Source organism: Alexandromys fortis, unplaced genomic scaffold (assembly GCF_014885135.2).
Source record: "Alexandromys fortis isolate MF-2015 unplaced genomic scaffold, M_Fortis_MF-2015_v1.1 scaffold_115, whole genome shotgun sequence".
Taxonomy (NCBI): Eukaryota; Metazoa; Chordata; class Mammalia; order Rodentia; family Cricetidae; genus Alexandromys; species Alexandromys fortis.
Window position 1 is genome coordinate 1,269,420 of NW_026067989.1, and position 26,612 is coordinate 1,296,031.

The 26,612-nt window shown below is 41.3% G+C and overlaps 1 protein-coding gene across 1 annotated transcript; it reads left to right on the forward strand.

The window, feature by feature from the left end:
* The first annotated feature begins 87 nt into the window (after positions 1-87).
* Dstn (destrin, actin depolymerizing factor) lies at positions 88-25,547 on the forward strand. The gene is made up of 4 exons (XM_050159595.1): positions 88-254; positions 20,117-20,424; positions 22,072-22,148; positions 24,343-25,547. Exons 1-4 carry the CDS (start codon positions 252-254, stop codon positions 24,450-24,452), a joined length of 498 nt encoding a protein of 165 aa, XP_050015552.1. The 5' UTR covers positions 88-251; the 3' UTR covers positions 24,453-25,547.
* Positions 25,548-26,612: the final 1,065 nt, after the last annotated feature.

The window sequence follows — 26,612 nt, forward strand, 5'->3', positions numbered from 1 at the left end:
GCAGTCTTCGGACGGCTGGGCCTCCTGGGTGGGGCCTGGCCGGGGGGCGGGGCTGACTGGTGCATAGCAACGGGGGGGCGGAGCGCTGCGCGCGCAGCCGCAGTCTCGCTGGAACCCGTGCCGTCCGCCCCTTAAGAGGCTCGAGCTGTCGCGTCTGCCTCGCGCTCGATCTCCGGGTCTTGCTACCGTGCGGAGGACGTTTCTCATACTTTGCCGCCAGGCTCCTCGTTTCGAAGTCCGCCGCGGCGAACATGGTGAGTGACCCGCAGCTCGGGCGTCCACCAAGGGAGGGACTGTGTCCCGCGGCTCCAAGGCAGTTCCCGGGCCGCCGCCCGGGATAGTCTTCGGCCCGGCCTCGCTGCCTTCGATCCGGAGGTCTGCAGGTCCCCGGGGTGGGCCGCGGAACCCGGGGACCGTGCGTGTGGGCGCCGTTTCCCCCAAGGCCAGCTTAGTGACCCGTGGGCCTTTTCAGCCTTTTCCACCGAGAAGGAAAAGAAGGATTTTATTGAACACCCTAGAGGGCGGGGTGATTGCTAGCTAGCGTGATTAAGAACAGGGTGGCCTTGCCGTGGCTTTGTTTGTCGTATCTGGCAATCAGCTTCAGTGGCACTCTCGTTGGGCTTGTCAAGCTTGGCAGTGTCTCTTTTAACCCTTCCCTGCCGGGTTGTTCATCCGTAGCTAGAAATTTGCCTTCCCCGGAGAGCATGGCTTTACCACAACTTTGGGTGCGAGGGGTGAACATGATGTTGCTTTCCTGGTGCAAATATAAAAGCTCTCAGGAGGTCCGTTTAATAACTTCAGTCCGTTAACAAGAGAAACATTCTTTGTGCTGAGATGGTGGAGATGTTGAGTAATTTACAAACTTCTCTGTCTCTAAACTGTTACTCAGATCTGCTGTACAACAGTATCCCAACCGGGCGTTCAGGTAGAACATTTTGTCACTGTAGTCGGCATACACTGTTACCATTTTTGGTCAATGATTTGCTGGCAAGGCCTTGCCACACTGCTAGAAATACTATCCTGTTGCTGCATCTGTGCGCTTGGAAGCAGTTGGTACCCACTTATCTGTCTACACTGTTTTCACTAAATAACAACTTTGATTTTCCTTAGGATAGAGCAACTGGCTTGCAGGTGCCTATAGCTCATTGGATTAAATGGATAGTTTTCTTGGTAACTGACCCTGCTTAATAGTGTCTTGATACTAAATCCTGTTCTTCTTTGGGTTTAATGCTATATCAGCTACAAATAGATCAGACCCTGAAGTCTTTTGAACCTCTTCAATAGTTGGAATGTATCTGTAGATACTGATTTATTAAAGACTTATTCTTAGGGCTTTGAGTTCTGATCAGTTTGAGCACTCAGTGTAACGAAGTGCTGTTTAGCGGACTGGTGCCTGCTCTCTAGTCTGCTGATATAACAACGCCTTTTCTTTTAGTTGAGAACACAAACTTGATATTTAAAACAGGGCTAAACATTTTAAATGTCTTAATGTTTGGTTTTAAAGCTTAACTTTCCTGTGTACGTTCAAACAAAATGAAAGAAGAATCTGTTGTATTTCCTGGCACATGGGGGGGGGGGGACCAAAGGTGGGTTCATTCTTACATCCAAGTCCTAATATATGTGTTATGGTCTGAGGACGTGGGTGCAGGAATGCCACTGCCGGCATGGCACCTTGTGAGTCCTTGTGAGTCCCTCCTCCTTTCACTGTGAACTCTGGGTACTGAACTAAGGTAAGGTTGTCAGACTCACCTGGCAAGTGCCTTCACTGCTGAGCCTTTTCACCAGTTCTGGGTGTGTTTTCAGCATGAAAGTTTCAGAACACAGACTCTTATTATGTTTGATTTTATAAGCATGGAGCATCTCCATTCAGTCCAGCCATTAGAGAGTATTAGAGAGAGAAGGAGTGTTTCTCCTTAATCATCCCAGATTCTAGCACTCTCTATACTTGAAACCTTTTAGATTTGTTGGTGAGCTGCTTGGTGTCCTTTTCTGAGGCAAGATCTCACTCTGTGATCCAGAATGACACAGAACTCACTGTGAAACCCAGGCTGGACTTGAACTTAAGGCAAGCCTGCCTAAGCCTCCAGGTGCTAGACTTACAGGTGTTAGGGTCTTGTTATAGCCCAGGGTGGCCTAGCTATCTGTTCTCTTAGACTCCAGAGTGCTGGGATTATAGGTGTCAGCTAATATGCTTAGCTTTTCCCCCTTTCCTTTGTTTTTTCGAGACAGGGTTTCTCTTGCGTAACAATCCTGGCTGTCCTGAAATTAGCTGTGTAGAACAGGCTGGCCTTGAACTCAAAAGACATTGGCCTGCCTCTGCCTCCCCAGTGCTGGGATTAAAGGTGTGTACCATCATTGCCTGCTTCCCCCATTTCCTTTTTTGAGGGATGGTAGTGGGGAGATCAAATTTTAACTGCTTATGGGTTTAATTTAGAAGAATTGCTTCCTGGTACTCACTAAGTCTTTTAGAAGTGGTTGGAATAAAGCAAGTTGAAATTAGAAAAATGAGATGTCATGTTTTCAAATGTCTCACTACAAAATATCACCATAACTGTCTCTATAAAATCCCCTCCCACTGGGGGAAAATGTACCCTCTGTTTGCACATGTCCAATAAAATTTCTGTGTGTGTACTGGGTGTGTCAGCGTCCTCATATGTGCAAAGATTATTTTCCAGCTCACCATTAAATTCCTGACTTTATTTGCTCAGTTCTATTGGGTACAGCTTGACACATCACATGTAGATTTGGCTAGCCTTTTCTTTTACCAAGGAATGCATTTGCAGCATAGTTTTGTGGCTCTCTGGAAAGTAGGGTGTAGTCTTGCCTTGAAATACAGTCAAAGAATATGTGATAATGTAACTCTTATCTTTACACAGACAGAATTCTTCTCCAACAAACTAAGCTAATTGGCTTGGACTGAATTACCAGTTTATTCTGCACTTGGTACTTAGGAAAAACATTTTTAACAATTCAGCCCTTTGATTTTTCAAGACAGGATTTTTCTGTGTGGTGCTGGCTGTCCTGGAAGTCACTCTGTAGACCAGGTTGTCCTCAAACTTAGATCCATCTGCCTCTGCTCCTCCAGTGCTGGATGGAGTTAAAGGCGTGCACCACCACACTTGACCGTTTGTATGCCCATTTAACATGAAAAACAGGCTGTAAGGGATCAATTACCTCCCACAAATCACTTTTCTTATTTTACACCCATCTTTAAAATGATTAATTTGGAAGCATTTTAATTAGTGCAGAATAAAGTTCCCTTTTATCAAAAGAAAAATCATGATGAGGAGGTCATATTTTAGGTATTTGTTATTACTGCAGCTTCCTAGTTACTCTCTTCCTCCCTACTGGGTACCAATCCTGTGTCAGATCTTATACTGGCCCATTAGGAAGTGATTTCATTTAGGATGTTGTAAACTCAAAGAACATTCATGATGGAGAAACTTCTCCAATAGAAGGAATGTGAACCTGGGCAGGTAACCCTGGGAGTCTTGAGAAAGGATATGAGCAGATCTTGTTAAAGAATATATAATAGGCCTTTCCTTTCTTTTTTTCTTTTCTAATAATTGAGATGATCTTACTGTAACCCAGGCTGGCCTCAAACCTATAGAGATAGGGTGTGTCTTAAGTGCAAGGTTCAGGTCCATTTCACCACAGTTACATGAAGTTGATATATTTCATTCTTTGACATTTTTATGCCTTTTTTTAAAAAATAAATTTACTTATGTGTGTGGATGCTTTACCTACATGTCTGTGTGCCATGTGGGTGCAGTACACATGGAGGTCAGAAGAGGGCGTTAGATCCTTTGGAACTGGAGTTGCCATGTGGGAACTGACCCTAGGTTTTCTGCAAGAGCAATCAGTTCCCTTAATTGCTGAGCCAACTCCAGCTCCTTCACTTTTCATGCTTTTACATTCTTAATTCATGTTACATCAGTGTGTTAAATTTATATATATATATGTATATATATATATATATATGTTATGCTGTGCCTTGCCTAGTCCCTTTCAACTTTTTTTTTAAAGTTTTTGTGTTCTTTTGGGGAGGATGTTGGTTTTTATTACATTTACTTAATTTATTGAGTTGTTTATATATGTTTGCCTAGGTCTACATATAGAACTTAGAGAACAACTTGCTGGAGTTGATCCTCTACCATGTAGGTCCTGGCCATTGAACTCAGGTCATCAGGCCTATGGGCAAATGCCTTTACTCTGAGCCATCTCACCAGCCCAGGGTGTTGGATTGAACTACTGGGTATAGTGGGTATTCCACTATAAAACTGCACAAGTTTATTCATCCCTTTATTAGTAGACATTTGGACATTTCTTCAGTTGACTTAGCTATTTAAACTTTTTACAATAGTTGGTTTCCATATAAAATTATTATATATTACTTGTCTAGTCCCTGTGTGTCCTCTTGATATAAACACAGAGACTCTTGGATGGAGAGCATGCATGTGTATTTTCTTCTCCTCTTGGTATGTTTTACTTTGTATCTCATTATCTATATAGCCTTTCGATGGCTTGAATAAGAAATATCCTTCACAATCTCATATGTTTGTACACCAGATCCCCAGTTGGTGGAATCCTTTCTGTTTCTTTTACCTAATTTGAGCCTTAAGTCCTTTGCCTGGCTGATGTGTAGAAAATGGTTTCTATGTTTCATTATTAGTACTGTTTCTGTATATATTGTACTTTTTTTTAATTGATGCTAGAAATGGGCTCCGCCTCACATAATGCTAGGCAAGCAAGGTACCACCATGCTTCACATCAGCTTACATGTAATGTTTATATATAAGACGTGTATCTGTGAACCTGACTTCATCTGAGCTGAAACCCCAAGACCACGCTTGTCAGTGCTGGGTCCTCATACCGTGGACTGGTATTTCTCCACATGTGTCTTTCCAGACATCTTAAGCTGTTATATCACAGAAGAAAAATGCTTCCTCTTTATTTCACTTGCCATTTCCAGGCTTCTGGGGTGATGGACCATAGAGTAGGTAGCTCATCTTAGTTGGGACCTACAGAGATTCATCTCCTCCATTCTAAACTCATCTCTTTTTCCTGGGGCACTTCATTCAGACAGAATATTAAAAACCAGTGGAGAGATGGTACAGTAATGAAGAACACTTGCTATGTTTGTAGAGGGTCCAGGTTCAGTTCCCAGCACCCTCCTTAGGTGGTACACAACCACCTATAACTCCAATTCCAAAGGACCCCACACCCTCTTCTGGCCCCTGCAGGTACTGCATACACACAGTATCACATACAGACAAGCATACATGTAGTATTCATAAGTATAAAATAAGCCAAATACCCAGATACTGTATGGAAGCTTTACTTCCTACTTAAAAATTTGTTGTGAACTAATCAAACAAAGCCTTAAAAGTAACTATGCACAACAAATTCATTCTCATCCTCTGTCTGACAGGATCTCCAACCTGTAGCTAGCCCAGGCGGGTCTTTAGCACTCCATCCTCCTGAGTGTGGGAATTGCTTGCATATGCCACTTCACCAGACGTCACAACAGTTTTTCCACAAATAGAATTGCTTCAGTGAAGTAGTGTTTTAACCGTGTAAAGGATCTGAAATTCTTGTGTTTTTTATACTATTAAAACTTCCTTTTGGTAATAACCAAGTGTTTTGAGATGGATCATATCGTTCTTTTTTTTTTTTCTTTTAAAGGTTTATTCATTATGTATAGTGTTTTGCCTGCATGTATGTCTGCAGGCCAGAAGAGGGCACCAGATCTTATCATAGATGGCTGTGAGCCATTATGTGGTTGCTGGGGATTGAACTCTGGAGAGCACCCACTGTTCTCAACCTCCAGACCCTGAGCCTTGGGAAACTGACTTGTATATATAAATGCATTGTCTTTGTCTGTAAAGCTTGCAAAGTTGAGAAGTCTCTGCCCCAGTCAGACATACATGAGCACCCGAGAGACGGGGACCTCGGTGCCTCCTACAGCAGTACCCCATCGAAGGAAGACTATTCCTTTCAACATTTGTGTACTGTGCTATAGGTTGTACCTCTTTTAACCTGATCACAGAAAAAGAACAATGAATTTCCTATCGTGATTTTTCTTTTGGCATATCAATGTAATTAGCGTTTAGTTTTGAATATTTTCAACATAGATTTGGTGCATCCTCAAATGGTTATAGAGCTGAAGCTGACACAGATAAGATTATGCTCTCTTTTGAACTGATTAAGGAATTCTTGTTATGAAATTTTGCTTCAGAAATGTATATATTTTTAAAAATTTCTCAATGCTCCTTAAAGAAAGTAACCAGCAAAGGTGAAATTTATTTAAGCCAGTATAATCTATAATTCTTTGTGACGCTAGCTATCAACCCAGGACCTTGTGTATGCCTGGCAGTCACTCCACTAAGCCATCTCTAGCCCTATCTAAAATATTGTGTCAACATTTGACTGATAGAAAAATTAGTGACTTTTACATATTTTCATTGTTGGAAATTCTGTATATATTTTACACCTAAAGTACAACTCATTCAGGCTTGGTGCTGTGCAGCTATCGTCCTAGCTCTCTGGAATTAGAGACGAGACAGAGGCAAGAGGATCTTGAGTTCAAGGCCTTCCTGGATACTAAATAAGATGGTCTCAATGTAAGCACTTAAATATTCATTATACATATTTGACTTGTATTTACATACCATGACTGTAATTTAAAAATTAGGCCCACATACTCAGGTTTCTCCTAATATATTTAACAAATTTATTAGCAATGGAGTTTAGAATTTTAAAGTTGTTAATTAAAATGAAATAAAATTTAAAATTCAATTCCTTAGCCACATTTAAAGAAGTCACTAAACTGCATATGGTTAGTGGTGGCCTTATTGATCCAGCCATATACTTTATGAATTGGTTTATTCAGTTCGTGGTGGGAAGTTAGCTTGAATGCTTTGCACTTATATAATCTAAGAAGCAGTACTAGGAATGTCAATCTGTATTTCTTATTTATGTATGTGTACCTATGACTGCTTGAGTCTGTGTTTCCACATGCATGTAGGAGCCCACAAAGACCAAAAGAGTATTGGATTCCCCCAGAATTGGAATTATAATTACAAGCCTCCATTTGGGTTCAATCCAAGTCCTTTGCAAGAGCGATAAGCACTCTTAATTGATGACCCATCTCTCCAGACAGTTTCTTTTATAATACTTACTAAGATGTTTTTGAAAGTACCACTCTTTCAAGATGGGGCTGTACATATCAGTACACAATCCCTTTCTCATAGTAGCGCACATGGATGCTACTAAATTATAATATATGATTAAGAGGATGTTCTTAATTTTAACAGACAAGTTCCTATAGAGATGGATTGTTTTATTTATTTGTTCATTCATTCATTCATTCATTCATTTATTTATTTATTTTAGTGGGGGAGGTGTTTGAGACAGAGTTTCCCTGTGTATTTTTTGAGTCTGTCCTGGAACTCACTCTGTAGTCCCAGGCTGTCCTCAAACTCACAGAGATCCCTGCCTCTGCCTCTTGAGTGCTGGGATTAAAGGCGTGAGACACTGCTGCCCAGCTGATTGTTTTAATTTTTATATCTGTTCTTATTTTTATAAACACTGCATTGGAACTGAGGTTTAAGCATTGAAACAATTGGATAGGACTCTACCTTTGTATACATACATACAATTCAGTTTGCATCTTTTTATGTAAATCCTTAGAGATGAGACAAGAATTGCTGTGGTAACACTGTAAATGATTCTGGCATACAGAAACTCCTCTTTTGTGAAAGGAAATTGGATGGTATTTGCTTATTGGCTATCTTGAATCATAGAAAACAGCTTAAAGACCTTACACATGAAAAAGAAGGTAACAGCGCGACAACTGTCAGGCAGTGTGTTCCCTTGCTCATGCCATCCTTACACACTTCAGGTGTGACCAGTTCTGCTCAGCCATACTGCCAAGCTGTTAGAGGCGTCCTTTTGGAGTCTGTTTGCCACTTTCTCTATGGCTTCTGGTTAGTTGCTGCTTTGTTCTTCTATTTTATCAGTTTTCATTTCTTGCTAGATGGATAGAAAAAGCCAAAACCACTTATTTAATTGGGGGGGGGGGATTTCTGCCTAGCTGGGCCCAGCAAACTAGTCCTTCATAATAAGGGAGAGTGATCTGTGTGAAGAGTGTTTCAGGCAGAGAGCCTCTTCAAGGACCTTGGGAAGAGAATGAGCCTGGTCTGTGCCTGTAGTAGGTAAGCTTTTACTGCTGTGGCAGATAGCAGAGTTAATAGTTTAAAGGAAGAAAGTTTTATTTTGGCTAATGGTGTCTATCTGTGATTAGCTTTCCCCATAGCTTTTAGGTCCATGGTAGGACAAAAGCGTCATGATCCCCACCTCCTAAGAGCCACCGAAGTATGCAGAGATGGACAGTACCTTCAGTTTCTCAGGTCTTCAGATTCTATTTGGGAGCACTCACACCTCAGTTATTTCACTCCTGTGGTCCACCTGATGATATTCATGTTACCTTTAAATTCATTTTTTAAGAAACGTCATCTTGTGTTAAAACTTTCATGCATTTGCACAGTTTCTTTCAAAATAGTCTGATTTATGAAATTACCAAGTCAAAATCAATTTGAGTGTTCTATACAGCAGAAACAATACAGTAAATTGATAACTTGAAAACCAAGAGGGATTACTTGCCGACTGTTCACCCAACAAGGTGTCCAGAATATATTAACTCAGGAGCAAAGTCCCGAACGATCTGATTACAAGGTGCAAATAAATGGTGTAGAGTATGGTGGCACACATCTATAATTTCCTCATTTGGGAGGCTAAGGGGGAAGGTTTTATTGTGAGTTCCAGGAAGGTCTAAAAAAAAGTGGTGGTGATATCAAACATAGTGATTGTATATTAGATAGTTCATGTCTTGTTTTTGGGACTAGTGTCATGGTAAACATGGGTGTTTACCAGACATCTTTTTGACAGGCTGATTTGATTCCTTTTGTATATATAACTAGTTGGATAGCTAGATTGTGGGAGTTCTGTTTTTAGTGTTCTTAGAAACCTCCATATTGTTTTCCATAATGCTGTATACATTCATATTCCCACCAATGATATGTGGTAGTTCACCTTTTTCTGCATCTCTGCCAGCATGGGTGTATTTATGGATGGTGCGTGGTTGTGCTTTGCATTTCCCTTCCAACTAATACAGTCATTTTTCATATAATTCGTCATTTATTCTTTGAGAATGGTCTACTCAGCTCCCCGCCCCATCAGAGTTGCAATATTTTTCTGTTGGATCCCTTGTCTCTCTTGGATCAGCATCTCTTGTTGGATGAACAACTTGCTAATGTTTTTCATTCTCTGCTGGATGTCTCTTCACTCTTGTATCCTATTGTTTAGAAACCAGTTGGTTTGATTAAAACCCCAGTTGCCTGTTTTTACTTTTATTGCCTGTGCCCTGGGGAAGCTATCCAAAAGCCATTGTCTACTCAATGTCTTGCAGGTCATCCTTGAGTCTCCTGACAGTTTTATGGTTTGGGGGGGTCTCATGTTTAGGCCTTTGATGTACTTTGACTTGATTTTTATGTGATGAGAGATAGGGGTCTTGTTTATTGTTTTGTGTATGAATTTCCAAGACTGTCCTTGCTCTAATGTAGGTTTTTGGTGCTTTTTCCAATGATTATTAGTTAGCTGTAGATTATGGAATGATTTCTGAGTTCTCTGTTCCATTGGTCTGTGTGTGTGTGTGTTTTTACGCTTGCACCGCGTTGTTTTGCTTATTTGCTCTTTGTAGTATGTTTTGAGATGTGAGATAGTATTTTTTTTTTTTGCTAAAATACTTTGACAACCCAAGTTTCATTTTTTTTCTTTTCCTTTCTTCTCTTGTGTAACCTAGGCTGACTTCATAAGCAGGGTGTAGCCAAGGCTGTCTTTGCCTCCTGCTTCCAGTTCCCAGGTGCTGAAATAGCAGGCGTGTGACACCATTCCCATCTTCCTTTTTCTGTTTTGTGAAGAAAACCAGTGCTTTGTGGGTAGAGATCACATTGACTCTAAATGTATGGACATTTTAACGACGCCTTCAACCCATTAGCTTTTCTGGGATGTCTTCTCCTGTTGGTATGTGGTCTCCATTGTTCTCTCTTCCTTGTTTTGTAATTAGCATTGCATAAAAATCCACTCCCTTGGCTAGATGGAGGCCTAAGGGGTTTTGTTCTGTTCTTGTTTTCTTTGGTGTAGCACTAGGGATGGGGGGGGTTAGCTAAAGGTCTGCATCCTCAGTCCCTTGGAAGGGTTTTCTGTTGCTGTTGTTGTTTCTGGCTCTTTGTTTTAGCAGTGGGGATTGCATTTTTTTTCTTTTCTCTGCAAAAATGCTACTGATTTGGTATATGGCTTTTTGTATCTTGCAACGTAGAGTTCATTTGTCAGACTTTTATATAAAGAGTCACGTTGCCACAACAGAATATGTGCTTCTCCTCTCCTGGCTGGCTCTCTATCCTGTAACTCTTTCCTTGCTCACCTTGCTGCTCTGGGTAAGACTTCACATTCTGGGTAGGAATGGGTGTCCTTGTCATAGCCCTGATTTTACAAGGAATAGTTTTTGATTTTCCCCTTTGAGATGATGTCAAGACGTTTTTACTTTTTCAAATATCAGCAGATTCATGAAACATTCTCTACTTGGTAAAACTAGTAGACAACTCGTTTTAAGTAATGCCTCTAAATGTTTTCAGCTGCAAAGTAAATGGGCCCATGGCAACAACTTAGACCACATAAACTTTTAAATGTGTTGTTTTGTGGAATATTGATTTCTTAGTCATGTTCTTGAATATTGATTAGTATATACATTTATATCTCTTACAGAGCATTTATCCTGAAATTTATATGAAATATGAAGCTCACATATTAGGCAGTTAAAATACATATTTAAAGGTTTCAAGACAAAAATACTATTAAACTTTTATTGGTTGAGTTAAACATGTAGTTGGCAGCATCACAGTTGTAGCTGGTGGATGGTGGCTAAGATGTGAAGGGCAGAGTGGAGTGGTAGGTACTAAGAGGGTGGGAATGGGGGTAGCTAATAGAATGCTGGCCTAGCTGGAAGGCCTTGGGTGTGACCCTATCACACTGCATAAGCAAAAACAAAGTAACAATGTAAAAACCCACTAACAACAGCTCTTGTTCTTTTGCGGGGAAGCCAAGAGCAGGAGTCAACTAACAAATAGTTAGACAATATTGGATAGATAATACTGCAGTGATAGAAATAACTATAGTCCTCGTCAGTACATGGAGGATCATGCAGATTTTGGTTAGCACTGATGACGAGGGACACCTAAGAGCTGCTTTCCCAGAGGAGGATCTGAGCTGACCCTGAGGGCAACCAGATGAGAAGAGGAACGGAGATGTTCGGGCAGCCTTAATAATGAGCTCCTCCTTAAACAGCTCCTAAGTAGCAAGTAGAACTTCCATTTGTTCTGCTGCAGTGGCCATCCCAGCACATTTGTGCTTTGTTCTGAAGTGACTGAAGATTTTTATGGTTGGAATCGGTGGCAATTAATATTGTTCACTTGGCTTTTTTTTTCCTCTGTTTTTAGTTTTTAACTAACTTTTTTTTTTTTTTTTTTAAAGATGGTTTCTCTGTGTAGCCCTGACTGTCCTGGAACTCAGATTAGTCACAAACTCTGTGACCCAGCTGTCTCTGCCTTGAATGCTGCAATTAAAGGCATGCACTATCATTCCTGGCTTCACTTCGCTTTTTTCAGATGAGGCAGTTTTAAAGCAGAGTTAGCTTGAAACATTTTCTGGATCACTGGTATCTGATGCAGTAACTGCAACTAGAGTGTGGTGTGGTGGCCAAGGGAGGGAGGGAGGGAGGGAGGGAGGGAGGGAGGGAGGGAGGGAAGAGATGTCGTTAATGGCAGTCCTGCAGGCCTGAAGCTTGACAAATGGAGCAGAAACATGAGCTTACCTATCTTAGCTCTTTGGCCAGGATCTTTAACCTGTAAAACTGCACTTAATACCTCTGGATATTTTCAGTTTCTCAGGATATTGGAGAATCCCTGTGTGTTCCTTGACTAATATATACTGGGAAGGGACATAGGATGAAACATACTTACTTGCTACTCTGTCACTGCTTTTTTTCATTGTGGGTGATGGCTTCCTAAAGTAGTGTAATTGAACCTTTTATTTTTGAGATTATAATATAATTACAACATTTATCCCTTCCCTTTCCTCCCCCCAAGCCGTCCCATATCCCTCTCCCTGCTCTCCTTCAGATTCATGGCCTCTTTTCATTGTCGTTGCCCGTATATACATATACATTCCTAAGTGTAACTTATACGATCTGTGCGATGTTACTTGTATATGTGTTTTCAGGGCTGTTTGGCACTGAACAACCAGTTGGTGTGCTCTTCCCTGGGGAAGGCCACCTTTTTCTTTCCCAGTTTTCCTCAGTTTTCTGTAGTTCTTTGTGTACAGTTGAGGCCCTATCCGGTTTGGCATGTCTATTGGATGTGGTTTCATTCTTGTTCAGTTCACATTTGGGCAGCCACATTGGTGAGACTTTTGAATATTGCTTCTTACGTGACTAGAAGACAAAGATCTCAGCAAATGCCCTGATCCTCTGGCCCTTGCAGTCTTTTCATCTACTCTTCTGCAAAGTTGCTGGAGCCTTAGATGCAAGGGTGTTATGTGGAAGTGCCCTTCGGGACTGGGCTGTAGTAAAAGGCGTGGCCAACTGCATTCCCGCCCGGATCCCGGCTAGCTTACACCCAAAATAACAACACACAAATTGTATTCATTTAAACACTGCCTGGCCCATTAGCTCTAGCCTCTTTCTTGCTAACTCTCACATCTTGATTAACCCATTTCTATTAATCTGTGTTTACCACAAGGCCGTGGCTTACGGGGAAGATTCTAACCTACATTCATTTTGGGCAGGAGCTTCATGGTGTCTGCCTGACTCTGCTTTCTTTCTCCCAGTATCCTGTTCAGTCCACTCCACCTATCTAAAGTCTGCCCTATCAAAAAGCCAAGGCAGTTTCTTTATTAACCAATGAAAGTAACACATAGAAAGAAGATCCTCCTACATCACTGTGCTCCACAGCTCTGCCTTATGATTGGTTGTGGTTTTCTGTCAAGGTCTCTGTTACAAAGAGAAGTTTCCTTGATGAAGGGTGAGAACTATACTTACCTGTGGGTATAGTGACAAATATTTGGAGTGTAGTTAGAGATTGTGCTGTTTTAATAAAGTGGTGGTTGTAGATTCTCCTAAGATCCATGACTTCACTAGCACTGAGTAGCTAGCTGCACTTCCAGTACCAGACCTGGTTTCCCTCTTGCTGAGCAGGTCAAGTCCAGTTAGAGAACTGCGGGTTACTACCAAGGTGTGTGTGCCACTACTGCACTCTTTGCCCCTTTCTTTGCTGTTTAACCACTTAATATATTGTTTATTTTAGTTAGCATTGCAAAGTATTAGGTTTTATTATGGCAGGCTCAAAGAAATTTTATTTTTCTTTCTCCCTTCCATTGTTTCTCGTTTTTGTACTTTCTGTTGCCAGTAACAACCTTTCTGCTTGCATTGCACATGTGTTCTGATGCCCTGCTCCTTCCTCAGCACTTCCTTTCCCCTTTATCATCCCATTTCTAATTCATAGCCTATGCACATACAGATCTGTGGACATTACATGCTAAGATTCATACGTGAGCAAGAACTGCTTTCAGGTTACCTCACTTGATATGAGGTTTCTAGACCCATCCTTTTTCTTGATATGTAGGTTCTAGATCCATCCTTTTTCTTGCAATTATTGTAATTTCATTCTTTATGGCAAAATGATTCCATTGTATACATATCACATTTTTCAGTGTCTTTTTTATGTTGATGGCATCACTAAATAGTCAGGAGAAAAAAGAGATGGATACTTGCCAGATGCCACAGTTTTGGTGAACAGGAAGCAGGGAATCTGATTGAGGAGATAGTCAGTTCTTGCTACTGCCCTGCCCTCTGCTCCTTGTTACTCAGTGAACTCATCTCTTTTTTTTTCCCCCAAAATTAAATAAATTCTTGTTTCAGATGCAAGTCAGGTTTTTAAATTTATTTTTATGTTCACTGGTGTTTTTCCTGCATGCTTGTCTGTGTGAGGGTGTGAGGGTGTCAGGTACCCTGGAAACAGGAGTTACAGACAGGATTGAGCTGCCATGTGGGCACTGGGAATTGAACCCAGGTTCTATGGAAGAGCAGCCAGTTCTCTTAACTGCTGAGCCATCTCTCCAGCCCCCAAATACAAGTTTTAACTTGTCCAGTAACCTGAGGCTTTACTGGCAACATGACTTATTGAAGAGTTGAAGATGCCCTAACTGGATCTTCTGGTTAATAACAGTAATAATTAGTGTACACTTGATAAATGGCACTGCCCAGCACTGCATTCCAGTGTTTGGGGTATGTGGTTCCACCTGTCTTCTCGAGTTAAAGAATAAGCAGCTCTGGCCGCCCTGGGGGATGCGAGAGGATGCTGTGGGCTGCTGCTTCTCTGCAGAGAAAAGTCTTCTAAAGTGGAGCATTTCCAGCTCTGCTTAGGAGACAAGAGTAACCAGTTTGCTTGCTTGTTTAAGGAATTTTCTCAACTCATCTAAAGACCATATTCTCAGTTAATTACACATTTGTCAGAATGGTCAGGACCAAAGTTGCTTTTCCTGGTCTGGTCTCCATAAACTTTTCCAGTTCTTCACTTCTTTCCCAATATTCAGTGCATCTTCCATAAAGGATGAAATAAAATATTCTCTTTTAATCCACCTGGAAGAATTAAGCCTTTGCCTAATTTGCTGAAGTTAAACTGTTCTGCATGAAACTTTGACTTTTCATTTTTATTGCTTTGAGTCTTGGATACAAAGATAACCTACTTTTCATAAACAATGCCAGATTTGATGGTGCACACCTGTAATCTAGCACTTATGATGTTGAGGAGAGATAATTATTAATTTGGTGCTATCCTGGGATATATAATGAAACCCTACCTCACCAGTGTGTGGGGTGTATGTGTGTGTATTAGCAGTTTGTTCCCCTCAAAATTGCTTCATTGCCCTCAGAAATAGTCAACCATAAATAGATTAAATACTAAATGTGAAATCTTTGCCCTTAGAGGCATTAATCTGTTTTTTGCGTAGTATAATAGCTGAAGTTCCAAATGACGTGAGTCATTAAAAAAAACAGTGTACTATTTCCCAAGGCAGAAAGTTGTGTAATAATTTTATAAATTTGTTTGCCTAAAACCTACTATTTTAGTATTGGGTCAGTTTTATGTGCTGCTGCTTTTTACATTTCTTTGAAACTCAAAGTAATAATTTACTTTCTTATTGTCTTATATATTTCCAGTGTGGTGATGGCTACCACAGTAGAAGGCAGGAAAGAAATGCTAACACAGCTGTTATTGGCCCACATGTTTCCCTAGACAGCTGAAATAGGGATTTTGTAATTTAGGATCATACCTGAGGGTGACCAGGAGTCTACCTTCATTTCTTGTGGTCACTTATCTACCCCTTTCAGTAGGATGACCGACTGGAAAGATAGCAAGCTCTGTAGAGAATGAACTCTGGAATCCAAAGTCAAGGGGTGGAGGGATACATATGGCAAGGTGGGGGCACAGTAATTTCACTGGCTCCTCCCATTGCATTCCGTCTCTCTTTTCTGGCCTTGATGGAATTATGGTCTTTTTCTAATCACCTTCCTACCTACAGTGGAGCTGTTGTAGGAGGCAGAGGTAGGGACTCAGCCCGAGTCAGCTCCGCAGCACTGTCTTGTCTGTCTCTGCTGGCAGGCATTAGCAGTAGCCAGCAGCCCAGCTCTTAGTCCTGTCTCTGCTGGTCCTGTGCAAGGTAGAAACAAAGGGAATCCTGGACCTGGTTTGAAACGCCCAGCTCCTTTGAGAAACTGGTCGGGAAGGAGCTGCTGACTGTTTGCTGTCAGTTGTTAACTTACAGTTGTCTGTCTGTCTGTCTGCTCTGCACCAGTCTCACTTTTCAGACATTTTAGACCCTTACACAAACAAGGTTTTAGAAATTAATAATTTTCTTAGGTAGCTCAGTGACTTTAATTGTTTTCTTTAATTAGGATTAAAGTGTAGTGAGTTTTAATGGAGCCAAGGTGAGGGAGGTGTCCTGCTTGTGTTTAGCAGTGAGGATGAACCTCAGTCTGGTGTCCGGGTTTTGGGTGGCCTGTTGTTAGTGACCATCACATTTAGGTTTGAACTGATTCACTGGTTAATAAAAATTAAAGCCTCAAAACTTGATGTCTTAAGTTTCAAAGATTGTCACTCACCCTTGTGGTAGACTTGAGAGACTTGATCTTGCAGCTTATTCTGCCATTTCCAAGATGATGCCCAGTGTCCGTATTACTGTTAGCATAATTCTGTGTTTGACTAGGAGCTATTCAAGGAGTGTGTACTTCATGAAGCTTGATTTAATCTCAGTTGGTGAGTTTTTAAAAATGATTTATTTTATGCACATGGGTGCTCTGTCTGCATGTGCAACTTTTATATTAGAAGAGGGCATCAGATCCCACTATAGGTGGTTGTGAGCCACCACGTGCTTGCTAGAAGTTGAACCCAGGACTCTGGAAGAGCAGCCAGGGGTACTCTGAGCCACTGAGTCATCTCTTGAGTCCTCCAGTTGGTGAATTTTATAAACGCTCCATCTGAAGAGACTCAAGACAAACATATGACCCACTGTGCTTGAAGCAGCTGTTCTGACACAGGGTGGAGTGTGGATTCCTATTCTCCAGTGGTTCCTAGTACGGAACATGGAGACATTTCAGCTGTGACTCCATAGCTTTTTAAGGCAGTCAGAGCGCTTGTGGTAGCAGTCTATTTTTGCTCTCAAATTCCTTCCAACTGCAGCAACTTAGTGTTCCTGGTTCAGAGATTTTCAGTGGTCTGTATTGTTTCAGCTGTACGAACTTTAAATTTAAAATGGAATTTGATTTAATTTTATTTAAAATAAGTTTACAGGCTCTTGACTGCTGAGCAGTTAAATGTTGCATGCTGAAAAACAGAACTGGTAGGAGAGGTCTTCTTCTTCTCAGCTTTTCTTGAAGGAACCAGATAGGCCCTGCCTGGCCTTACTTCTGAGGTGAATGCCTTCAGGCTAGGATGGGTAGGCCTGAACAGGCAGCCTTTTTGTTAGGAGAGCATAGTGACTGCTCCAGTGTGAGGGCCTATGACGAGACTCATCCTGATCACTCAGGTGAGTCCTCACAGAAGTCCAGACTGCCAGGAGAGCTGTTTTAATGCAGCCAGCTTCTTCTGTGACCTTTTGTAGTTTGACTTGAGAAGCTGTGAAGGGGCCCTTAGGTTGTGCCAGGTGTCTGTGGCACAGAGTCTTGGACTCGAGCGACTGGGATTTGTAAAGCACTCTACTCGTTCATCACAGCCTACAGGGGAAGGGGTAAAGACAGGTAAAGTAAGTACAGCAGGAGTCATCGTATTCATCAGGTTTTAGGACTAAATGTTCGCAATAGTCACCTGGATCTTATGAATGTAGACTCTTAGGCTCTACTCATCATACTGTGCCACCACACATGGTAGGAATAAAAAAGCAGCATAGGTGATGTTTCTGATGGAAAAGGCTCGGACTCTGCTCACCACAGCTGCAGAATTGTGTTTGCTTTGTTTTCAGTTACAGTACATGACTGATTTCTAAATCAGTTTCAAGTTTTGTTTGAGAGACTTAGGTCTTTAGGTATACTCAGATATTGGTTGAATAAATACAAAGCTTCCAGTGTTGCCCTCTAGGAATTGGGCAAGCATCAAATGGACTCAGTAGGTATTTAAAAAATAGTAATAAATGAGAGCTCATGAAGCTGGGAAGGAAAAGTTGTGGGCTGGTAGGGGAGGAGTTAGAGGGGAGGAAATGGCAGATGGATTGAGTCAAACACATTATATGAATGATAAATTTTAAATAAACTATTTTTAAAAGTAAGACTTAGTTGTTGGTTAAAAAACTTAAATATCAGCATTATTATGGACTAGAGAAGAGTTAGAGTCTGTTTCTAGTTCTACCTTGACATTAATTGAACATTATTTTCCATTTCTTCAAAGATCAGAAAATCCCACTAAAGCAGTAAAAGGCTTGAAAGTGATTTTTAAAAAAATATAATAAGTATGCATGTGTAATAAGAGTGTAATCTGAATATAGTAAGGTTGTAAAGTTTGTTAGTTTTCTCTCTAATATTTTCTCAATGCCATTGTATTAAAATGTCCTTTCATTTACAGTAATTACATTTATGAGAAAAATGTGGATTGGTTGGCTAGATTGGAGGAGTAGACGCAGATTAGGTAGCACTTCAGTGTATGCAGAGCTTAACAGTTGGGTGATGAAATTTTGATAAACGCCAGTTTCCCAATATCCCACTCCCCCACATTCTTACAGGTACCTTTTTCTCTTATATTTTTGTAACTGGGTTTCACCAGTGTAGCCCAGGCTGGCCTTGAACTGTTGATCTTCTTGCCATAGCTGTCAAACTGCTTGCTTGGATATAGGCATGCGTCATGACAGCCAGCTCTTGCACATGTGTTTAAGCAGTAGGGTTTTTGCAGAGCATTTCTATCACCCTGAAAGAAAATTGCCAGTTAACAATCTCTTTCCTCTTCCCTTGACCCTGGAAACCACTAGTCTACTTATAGATCCGCCTTTGGGGACATTTTATATAAATAGAATCATACTGCATACAGCCCTTTCTCTTTGGCTTCTTTTTTGAGTGTGATGTTTTCTGGGGCTCATTTATGGTGCAGTGAGTCAGATCCTTGTTTTTGCTTTGTGTGGATGTACTACTTAAAAATCCCTTCACTTAATGAACTTTGGAGTAGCGTATTAACTCTATGATTAGTGTTTGAGAAATGTACAGGTGGGTGACCTGTGTGTCATTTTGCTGCTGCAGTATGAGATTACAGCTTGTCCAAACTCACTAACATTTGTTAGCGGAGTGTGTGTGTGTGTGTGTGTGTGTGTGTGTGTGTGTGTGTGTGTCAGGATGGAGATCAGAGGTCAATCTCAGATATTGTTTCTCAGAAACTGTCCATCTTGTTTTTGAAACAAGATCTCTCATTTAGTGTTTATGGAGTACCCTTGACTGGCAGGCCACTAAGCCCAAGATGTTCCCAGTTGCTGCCTTCCTAGTATTGAGATTACAAGTGTAATACCATGCCCAGTTTGCTGTGGGTATTAGGTATCGAACCCAGGTCCTTTTTGACTTACATAGAAAGCACTTCACTGACTAAGCTTTTCCCTCCACATGGTAAACTGAAATTAAAAGCAGCAATTAATGTTACTGAATATTGATTAGAACTTTGAAATCTTTACATAGTGCTTTTTTTATTGTGAGAGAAAGAGATGTTATAGGATGAGTTTTTCCAGCCATGAAGCTTAAATTTATCTGTTTTGCTTCATGTAAAGGATTTTATTAATATATAATAATATATTATTAATATACAGACTTGGAAAATGATCTCAGTTAAGGCTCTTAGAAACCTGTAAAAAAAAAAAAAAAAAACAGTTCAGCCAGGCTATGGTGGCGCACACCCTTAGTCCCAGCACTCAGGAGGCAGAAGCAGGTGGATCTCTGAGAGTTCAAGGCTAGCCTGGTCTGCAGAGCTAGTTCCAGGGCAGCCAGGACTATTCTATAGAGAAATCTTGTCTCAAAAAACCAATAAAAAAAGAAAGAGAAGAAACAGTTGAGGGTTGGCGTGTGGCTCAGTCAATAGAGTACGTGCCCAGCATGCAAGAAGCCTTGTATTCAGTCCCCGCACAGCGTTAGCCAGACAGTGTCAGACATAATCACAGAACATGAAAGGGGAGAAGTTTATAGTCATCCTTGGCTACACAGAGACCTTGATATAGCCTGGGATCCATGAGACCCTGTCTCCGAGAGACAGACTTGGGGGTTGGCAGTGATGACATCATTCAGCTGTCTGAGATCTTGGGACAGGAGAGGCTGTTACAGTCAGATTCCCTTCCCATGTAGTGTGAAAATGGCTTCCGTGGTATGTGTAAGTCTGAAGTCAGTGATGGTTGTGTGAGCGGATGCCAATCTAGAGCCAAAATGTCTTGTTCTACATTTGAAATTACAATTGTTGTCAGCCTTCTGCACATTCTGTTCTCCCCATAGGCCTCAGGAGTTCAGGTTGCGGATGAAGTATGTCGCATTTTCTATGACATGAAAGTTCGGAAATGTTCTACGCCAGAAGAAATCAAGAAAAGAAAGAAGGCTGTCATTTTTTGTCTCAGTGCAGACAAAAAGTGCATAGTTGTTGAAGAAGGCAAAGAGATCTTGGTTGGAGATGTTGGTGAAACCATAACCGATCCTTTCAAGCATTTTGTGGGAATGCTTCCTGAGAAAGATTGTCGCTACGCTTTGTATGATGCAAGCTTTGAAACCAAGGAGTCCAGAAAAGAAGAGCTGATGTTCTTCTTGTGGTGAGCACTTAGAATCAACCCCGAGCTTCTGTATATCCGAGCTCTTAGAGAAACGTGGGGACCAGAATGGTACTAGAGATGTTGGGGTTTGAGCCAGGACCATGCATGTGCCAGGCATTCCCAGACCCTCAAGATAACTCGTATTGAAGCTTCTCGTGTTCATTGTCAGAATGTTTCCCAGCTTTCATAGTCTTAGTTGTAGTGATAGTTTAGCTATGTTGTCTACTTGAAAGAACATCATTTTAGGTAGTTTATTTTATGGATTCTTAGAACTTGTTTCTAACTCAAAATTCCCAGCTTCTACCAAATGTTCCTACTGGTAAACCAAAGCCCCTCTTTGCTCTACTGGACACATATTCTTCATGTAGGTATTTGGAGTGTGTATTTTTTTGAGGCCACAGATAGTGTTCCTTCTTTATTGTAGTTTGCTATATGTTCTAGTTAGGTTACCACTATGTACAAAGGGATATTTAATTTTTAATTTAAATTTTAATTGGTTAAAAATGATACTGCTATATTTTGAGACAGGGTCTCAATGTATAGCTCAACCTGGCTACTTAGTAATAGCCCTTCCCAGTGTTAGAAGTACTGGCATAGTCTACCATGCCCAGCTAAAATGCATTGTTTAGCAGAATGAATATCTATTTCCAATTTGTAGCCACATATTACTGACAGATGTAGAGCATTTCCATTGTTGCCAAAGATTCAGCTGAGCAGTGTTCTCTAGTTAGCATTTTAAAGTAGTTTATTGGCCTTTTCTAGTTATTCTATCTTTTCAAGTATTTGACGTTAAGCCTTAGACAGAAGTCTTATGGCCAGGTATGGTGACACATACCTTTAATCCCAGAACTTTGGAGGAAGATGCAAGAGGATCTCTGAGTTCCAGGCCAGCCAGTGTAAAAGAGGTGCAGAACTGGAGGTCAAAAGCATTGATATTGGAGGAAAGTAATGGTGGATTCCATCACTTCTCTTCCACCAAGATTCCCGTTAAACCAGGATGTGAGGTCAAGGTCCGCGTGAGGGGACAGACAGCCACCATCTCTGGAGAGTAGTGTATGAAGATAATTGCTGAGGGGCTGGAGAGATGCACTGTGCTCTGCAAAGGACCATGGTTTGTTGTCAGGTAGCTCACAAGAGCCCGAAGCAGTTCCAGGGAGTGTATGCCCTCTTCTGGCCTTTGTGGACACCTGCATGCATGTAGTACACATACAGACAAGTACTCATGGACATAAATGAAAACTTAGAAGGTCATTATTGATAAGCCTTGAAGTTAGTAGAATTTGGATTTGAATGAGGTGCATTAATTAAACTTTATTTCTCCTATACATCACTCATAGTGCTAGGAGCTGAGGAAACAGCCCTATGAATAAAATCAGTAAACTCCCTGGCTTTGGGGAAGTTATAGCTGTGTGGCAGGTATATTGGCTAAATAGGCTTTTAAGTTGGACAATGGTCTTTTTTTGGGCATACCTTTTTTCTTCACTATGGTTATTGTACATATGACCATCTGTAACTTTTACCTTCAGAGGTGGGAAATAGAAATCTAGATTCTGAGGCCTGTCTCATTTCTGCTGGAGACCGTTTAACATGGTAGAGGCTGTGCTTTTCACCAAAGCCATCTTTTCACCCTGGCATCTTCCTGTCTAGGGCACCAGAACATGCGCCTCTGAAAAGCAAAATGATCTATGCGAGCTCGAAGGACGCCATCAAGAAGAAATTTCAAGGTATGGGCTAGACTTTCCTGTGAAGTTTTATGGGTATAATGAATCCCTGAATTAGGATAAGAATATCTCTAAAATCCCTTATTTTCTTCGGTGAGCTTTGGCGACAGAGAAGGGAGAAATGCCCTCTGAGCATCCTCTGTCTTGGACTGGTCACATTGCATCTGCAGGCCTGTGTTCATGGCCTTTCCCATTGGCTGTGCATCATTCTATAGCTGGTTTTAAGCCAGGTTCTTATATGGCAGGTGGTTTATGTTATTGGTATTTAACATTCTGTTTTTTAATGTAGCCCATGACAAGGCCATAGAAAGGAAATGTTCATAAGTGGGGAAGAATTCTCTTATCTCTCGCTTTACTGTTCAATGGTATAATTTTAGGTAATTGATTCATCTGGGTCCAAAGGAAAATACACTCACCTTGAGCTGGCCAGTTGTATTTGACTTGCCACTGGGTGGCTGGGGTCCGGATGAAGTGGCCTTGGCCAGACTCCAGCCAGAAGACATTGGTATGGTAGAAGAGCATGAGGCACAAGCCCCAGAGGCTTGCACAGGGCTGAGCTTGCTGTCTAACTGCTGTGTGACCTTTGGCTCGAATCAATAACCTCATGGACCTCAATTCTCTCTGCTCTGGGGCAGGAGGGTTGATCTGAGTCTTCTTTTGCCATCTCCCTTCCACTGTGATGTCCAAGTAGTGGAGGGAGCCCAGGTTACAAGGGTTTACCCAGTGCTGGTATCGTTTGTTTTCTGTGACTGGCATTTGTATTCTTGGAGTAGAACTGGTTCGCCCTAGCTTGTTTTAATGAGTTAAAGAATTCCTGTTTCCTTTTCCAAGTCCCGCTGCTGCTCAAGTAAGTGGGTTCTTCATGCATTCAGGTTGATGTTGGGGCTCCCTAACCTGTCAACTGATGCTTCAAATGACTTTCAGCTTCAATACTGTGATGAAATCTAATAGTTAAGAGGAATTGCTAAATTAGACTTGATTTAGGAATATTAAATGATAGACACCTTGAAAATTTAGTGGAATCATCAATGGCTTTCTCAAATTAGTCCAAAGTTGGCTAAAAACTGACCTGTTTGAGTAACGTTTGAGAAATGATCTTCAAATGGTAGACACTCACTGTGCAGCTGCTTTAAAACATGCAGCTCTGTGCAGAGAAACTGCTGTGTGCAAGCCCATGGGTGAGCTAGTTCTACAGTGTGCTGATGGAATTGTCCTAAGGCCCCCTCAGTGCCACGTCTTAAGTGTTCATTGCCTCAAGTGTGGTCGTGTGGTGTGTAATGCCACCACAGAGCTGTTTTCTGTAGCAGTGTTTTAGTTCATGCTTGCTTGCTTTTTAAAATTTATTTATTTAGATTTATTCTATCCATCCATCCATTCATTCATTTACTTTGGTTTTTTTTTTTTGGGGGGGGGACCCGGTTTCTCTGTGTATCCCTGACTGTCCTGGAAATCAGTCTGTAGATCAGGCTGGCCTCAAGCTCAGAAATTCACCTGCCTCTGCCTCCAAAATGCTGGGATTAAAAGCGTGTGCCTTTACTTATGTGCATATGTGATCTTCAGTGTGTGGGTTGGTGCACATGTGAGCGCAGGTGCTCTCAGAGTCCAGAAGAGGGCACCAGATCCCATGGATCTGGAGTCACAGACCATTGATTCTAAGTCACTCTAGTGCTGTAGACTGATCTCTGGTTCTCCACAAGAGCAAGAAGTACAAGTACTCTTATCTTAACCATTGAACCATGTCTCCAGCCCCCATATTTCCATTTGTTTTAAATAAAAAGTTACTACCCCTGCCTTTTTAGTGAAGTACAACATCTTTAATAAAGTATATATTCTAAATTATTATAGAACCCCACAAAATCTTTCTTGACACTCACTTTCATTTGTACCCTTCTCCTACCTTTCCCTGAACCCTAGTGTTAATTGGTACCCTAGCATCTAATGGTATACATTAGCTGGGGCTGATTTAGAGTTAAATAAATGGAATCATAACAGGATGTGCACTTGTTTTTCTGATTGCTTTCAGTCGGCCTTATGTTTGTGACAGGTCATCATTTTGATTCATGTGCTTATACATGATTTCTTCCTACAATTGGACAGCATTCTGTGGTCCGTTAATACACAAGGGTCTTTAGTTTGCTACTTTAGAGAAATAGTAAGCTACTGCATAATTCTAAATAGAATTTGTTTTTCTCTCTAGGCATAAAGCATGAGTATCAAGCAAATGGACCAGAAGACCTCAATCGGACTAGTATTGCAGAAAAGCTTGGTGGCTCCTTAATCGTAGCTTTTGAAGGATCCCCTATTTAGATCATCAGCCAGTGCCACAATTGAAAGCTTCCATGTTTAACACTATCCTTTCACTATAGAAGTAAAGCAAATATATTAGGCCAGGATCTCACTGAGGGGAATTTGTCTTGTCATCTTTATAGTAAACTAAAAATTTTATAGATGTATGCAAACACCAACACCTACATAAATCTAGCCTCTAAAGTTTCATTGGTGTGGAATTAAATTCTTATTGGCCAAATGCCTATTTTCATGAAGTGACTTACAAAGATTTTGTTGAGCTCAGGATTTTAATAACACAGTTCACAAAACAGTACAAGGCAATGTGAAGCGACCTCTAAATCTTGACTAACCTCAGCAGTTACTTTTGTTTCCTTTGCTTAGAAAACTGATTGTAATCTATGTATAATTTTCATCCAAATTCTCTATTTTTCCTTGACTTAAACAAAATAATGAGGTATAATTTTCTTTAGTGTATACAACACTAATATACACTAACAGCAGTAACTAAGCCAGGCAGTCTTCAGTCATCAGATACATCACGAGACTGCTTCAGAACTGTGTCTGCTTAGAATCACGCTGACCTTGCAGCACACCATCCAGAGCACAGTGTGGAATGCAGGAAGCAGCCCTGTACCTGCAGCAAGAGGCTCCCTGGGCTGGGAAACTGCTTACAGTGACTTTGTGTCTTAGAAATCATGGTATATCCTCAGGGGAATGTTCAGTGTCTTGTAACAACTAATTATATTGCAAATTAGGGCTTCATTGTAATCTACTTCATTAATGAAAAATGATAAAGCAGTGTATTTAAAAAAGTCAGGGTGCTGTCAATCTTTAATTTCTCCTTCAGAACCCTGCTGCATCTGGTACAGTAGGATGTGGAAGAGTGTTGAGTGTTTCCTCTGGGGCCTGGGAGGACATAAATCCCTAGAGCAGTTTACCAGCTGTGTGGGAAACGGGAACAAGTACCACGGATGGCACTCACAGGGGCCTGCCTAACGACACTTGGAAGTGATAACATCACAGGCACGACACCACACAGTGTAGATGCACAAGCAGCTCAACTTAGAAGTAGCAATGCTGGCTTTATGTAATAAAGGAAGCATTTGTAACTTACCTTTTGTGTGGTTATTTGTCTGAATTGGAGATAAAGAACTTGTCTTCTGCATGTTTTCTTATTGCTGTGATAAAGGTTATGTCCAAAAGCAACTTGAGGAAGAAGGGTATACTTTTATTTCATTTTACAGCTCCCAGAACCCATCACTGAGGGAAGTCAGCACACAAACTCAGACATGGAGGAATGCTGCTTACTGGCTTGCTTAGTTTGTTTTCTTACCCTAAGACCATAAACTCAGGGGTGGTGCTGCCCACAGTGGGCTGGACCCTTCTAAATCAATTAAGACAGTGCCCCTAAAGACTTGCCTATAGGGCAATCTAATAGGGGTATTTTCTTAGTTGAGGTTCCCTCCTCTCAGATGACCCCAGCTTACGTCAGGTTGACACCAAACAGGCTAGCATACTTTCCCTATGCAGTGAGTCCTCCAGGGTTTGTCACAGCTCACTCCTCTGCTTAAATGAGAATGCAGCTATAGAAGTTGGACACCTTTTTCTTATTCCATGTGTCTATCTGAAGGAAGCAAAGTGGTAATTGTACTTCCATCAGACTCCCTTTAAAAGTTGGCTGCTTGTCATTCATCCTGAATTTCTATGCAGCCATTGTAGTGGGCCCCATAGTCCGTGAGGTCAAGAACAGCCCGTGGATGGTCCAGGTATTGTCCAGGGCTTTTTAGAACTGTTTGTACTTGTGAAGTGTGACTGCTGCCATCACCACAGCTCTGTGCTTCAGAAGTTTGGGCACACAGGTTTAAGCAGTCTGTAAGTAAACATCTCCAGAATGTTAATGGTTCCTGGAACCTGTTTGTCTCATATAGGTGGCTTTTGGGAAATTTCAGGGGACACCTAGTCTGGGCCCCAAGTTGTGCTAACAAGTATTTCATTTCAGTTCTGCTGTAGTAGTTCAGGTTTACGTGTTTGCTGACATTGGTCAAGGAAATGCAATTCATAGAAGACATTTCCACTCTCAAGGGCTAACATACTAAAATGTCTGTGGTCACTGAGAAAGGTGCTCATGAGGCCAGTGCTATGAAGTTTGTTACTTCCGAGATTATTAGTCTCGGGAAA

Bases quoted from the DNA above. Each gene is read 5' to 3' on its own strand.
- Dstn (XM_050159595.1), top strand. The intron at 20,425-22,071 runs GTGAGCACTTAG...CTTCCTGTCTAG, and splicing joins GAGCTGATGTTCTTCTTGTG to GGCACCAGAACATGCGCCTC. The intron at 22,149-24,342 runs GTATGGGCTAGA...TTTTCTCTCTAG, and splicing joins CATCAAGAAGAAATTTCAAG to GCATAAAGCATGAGTATCAA.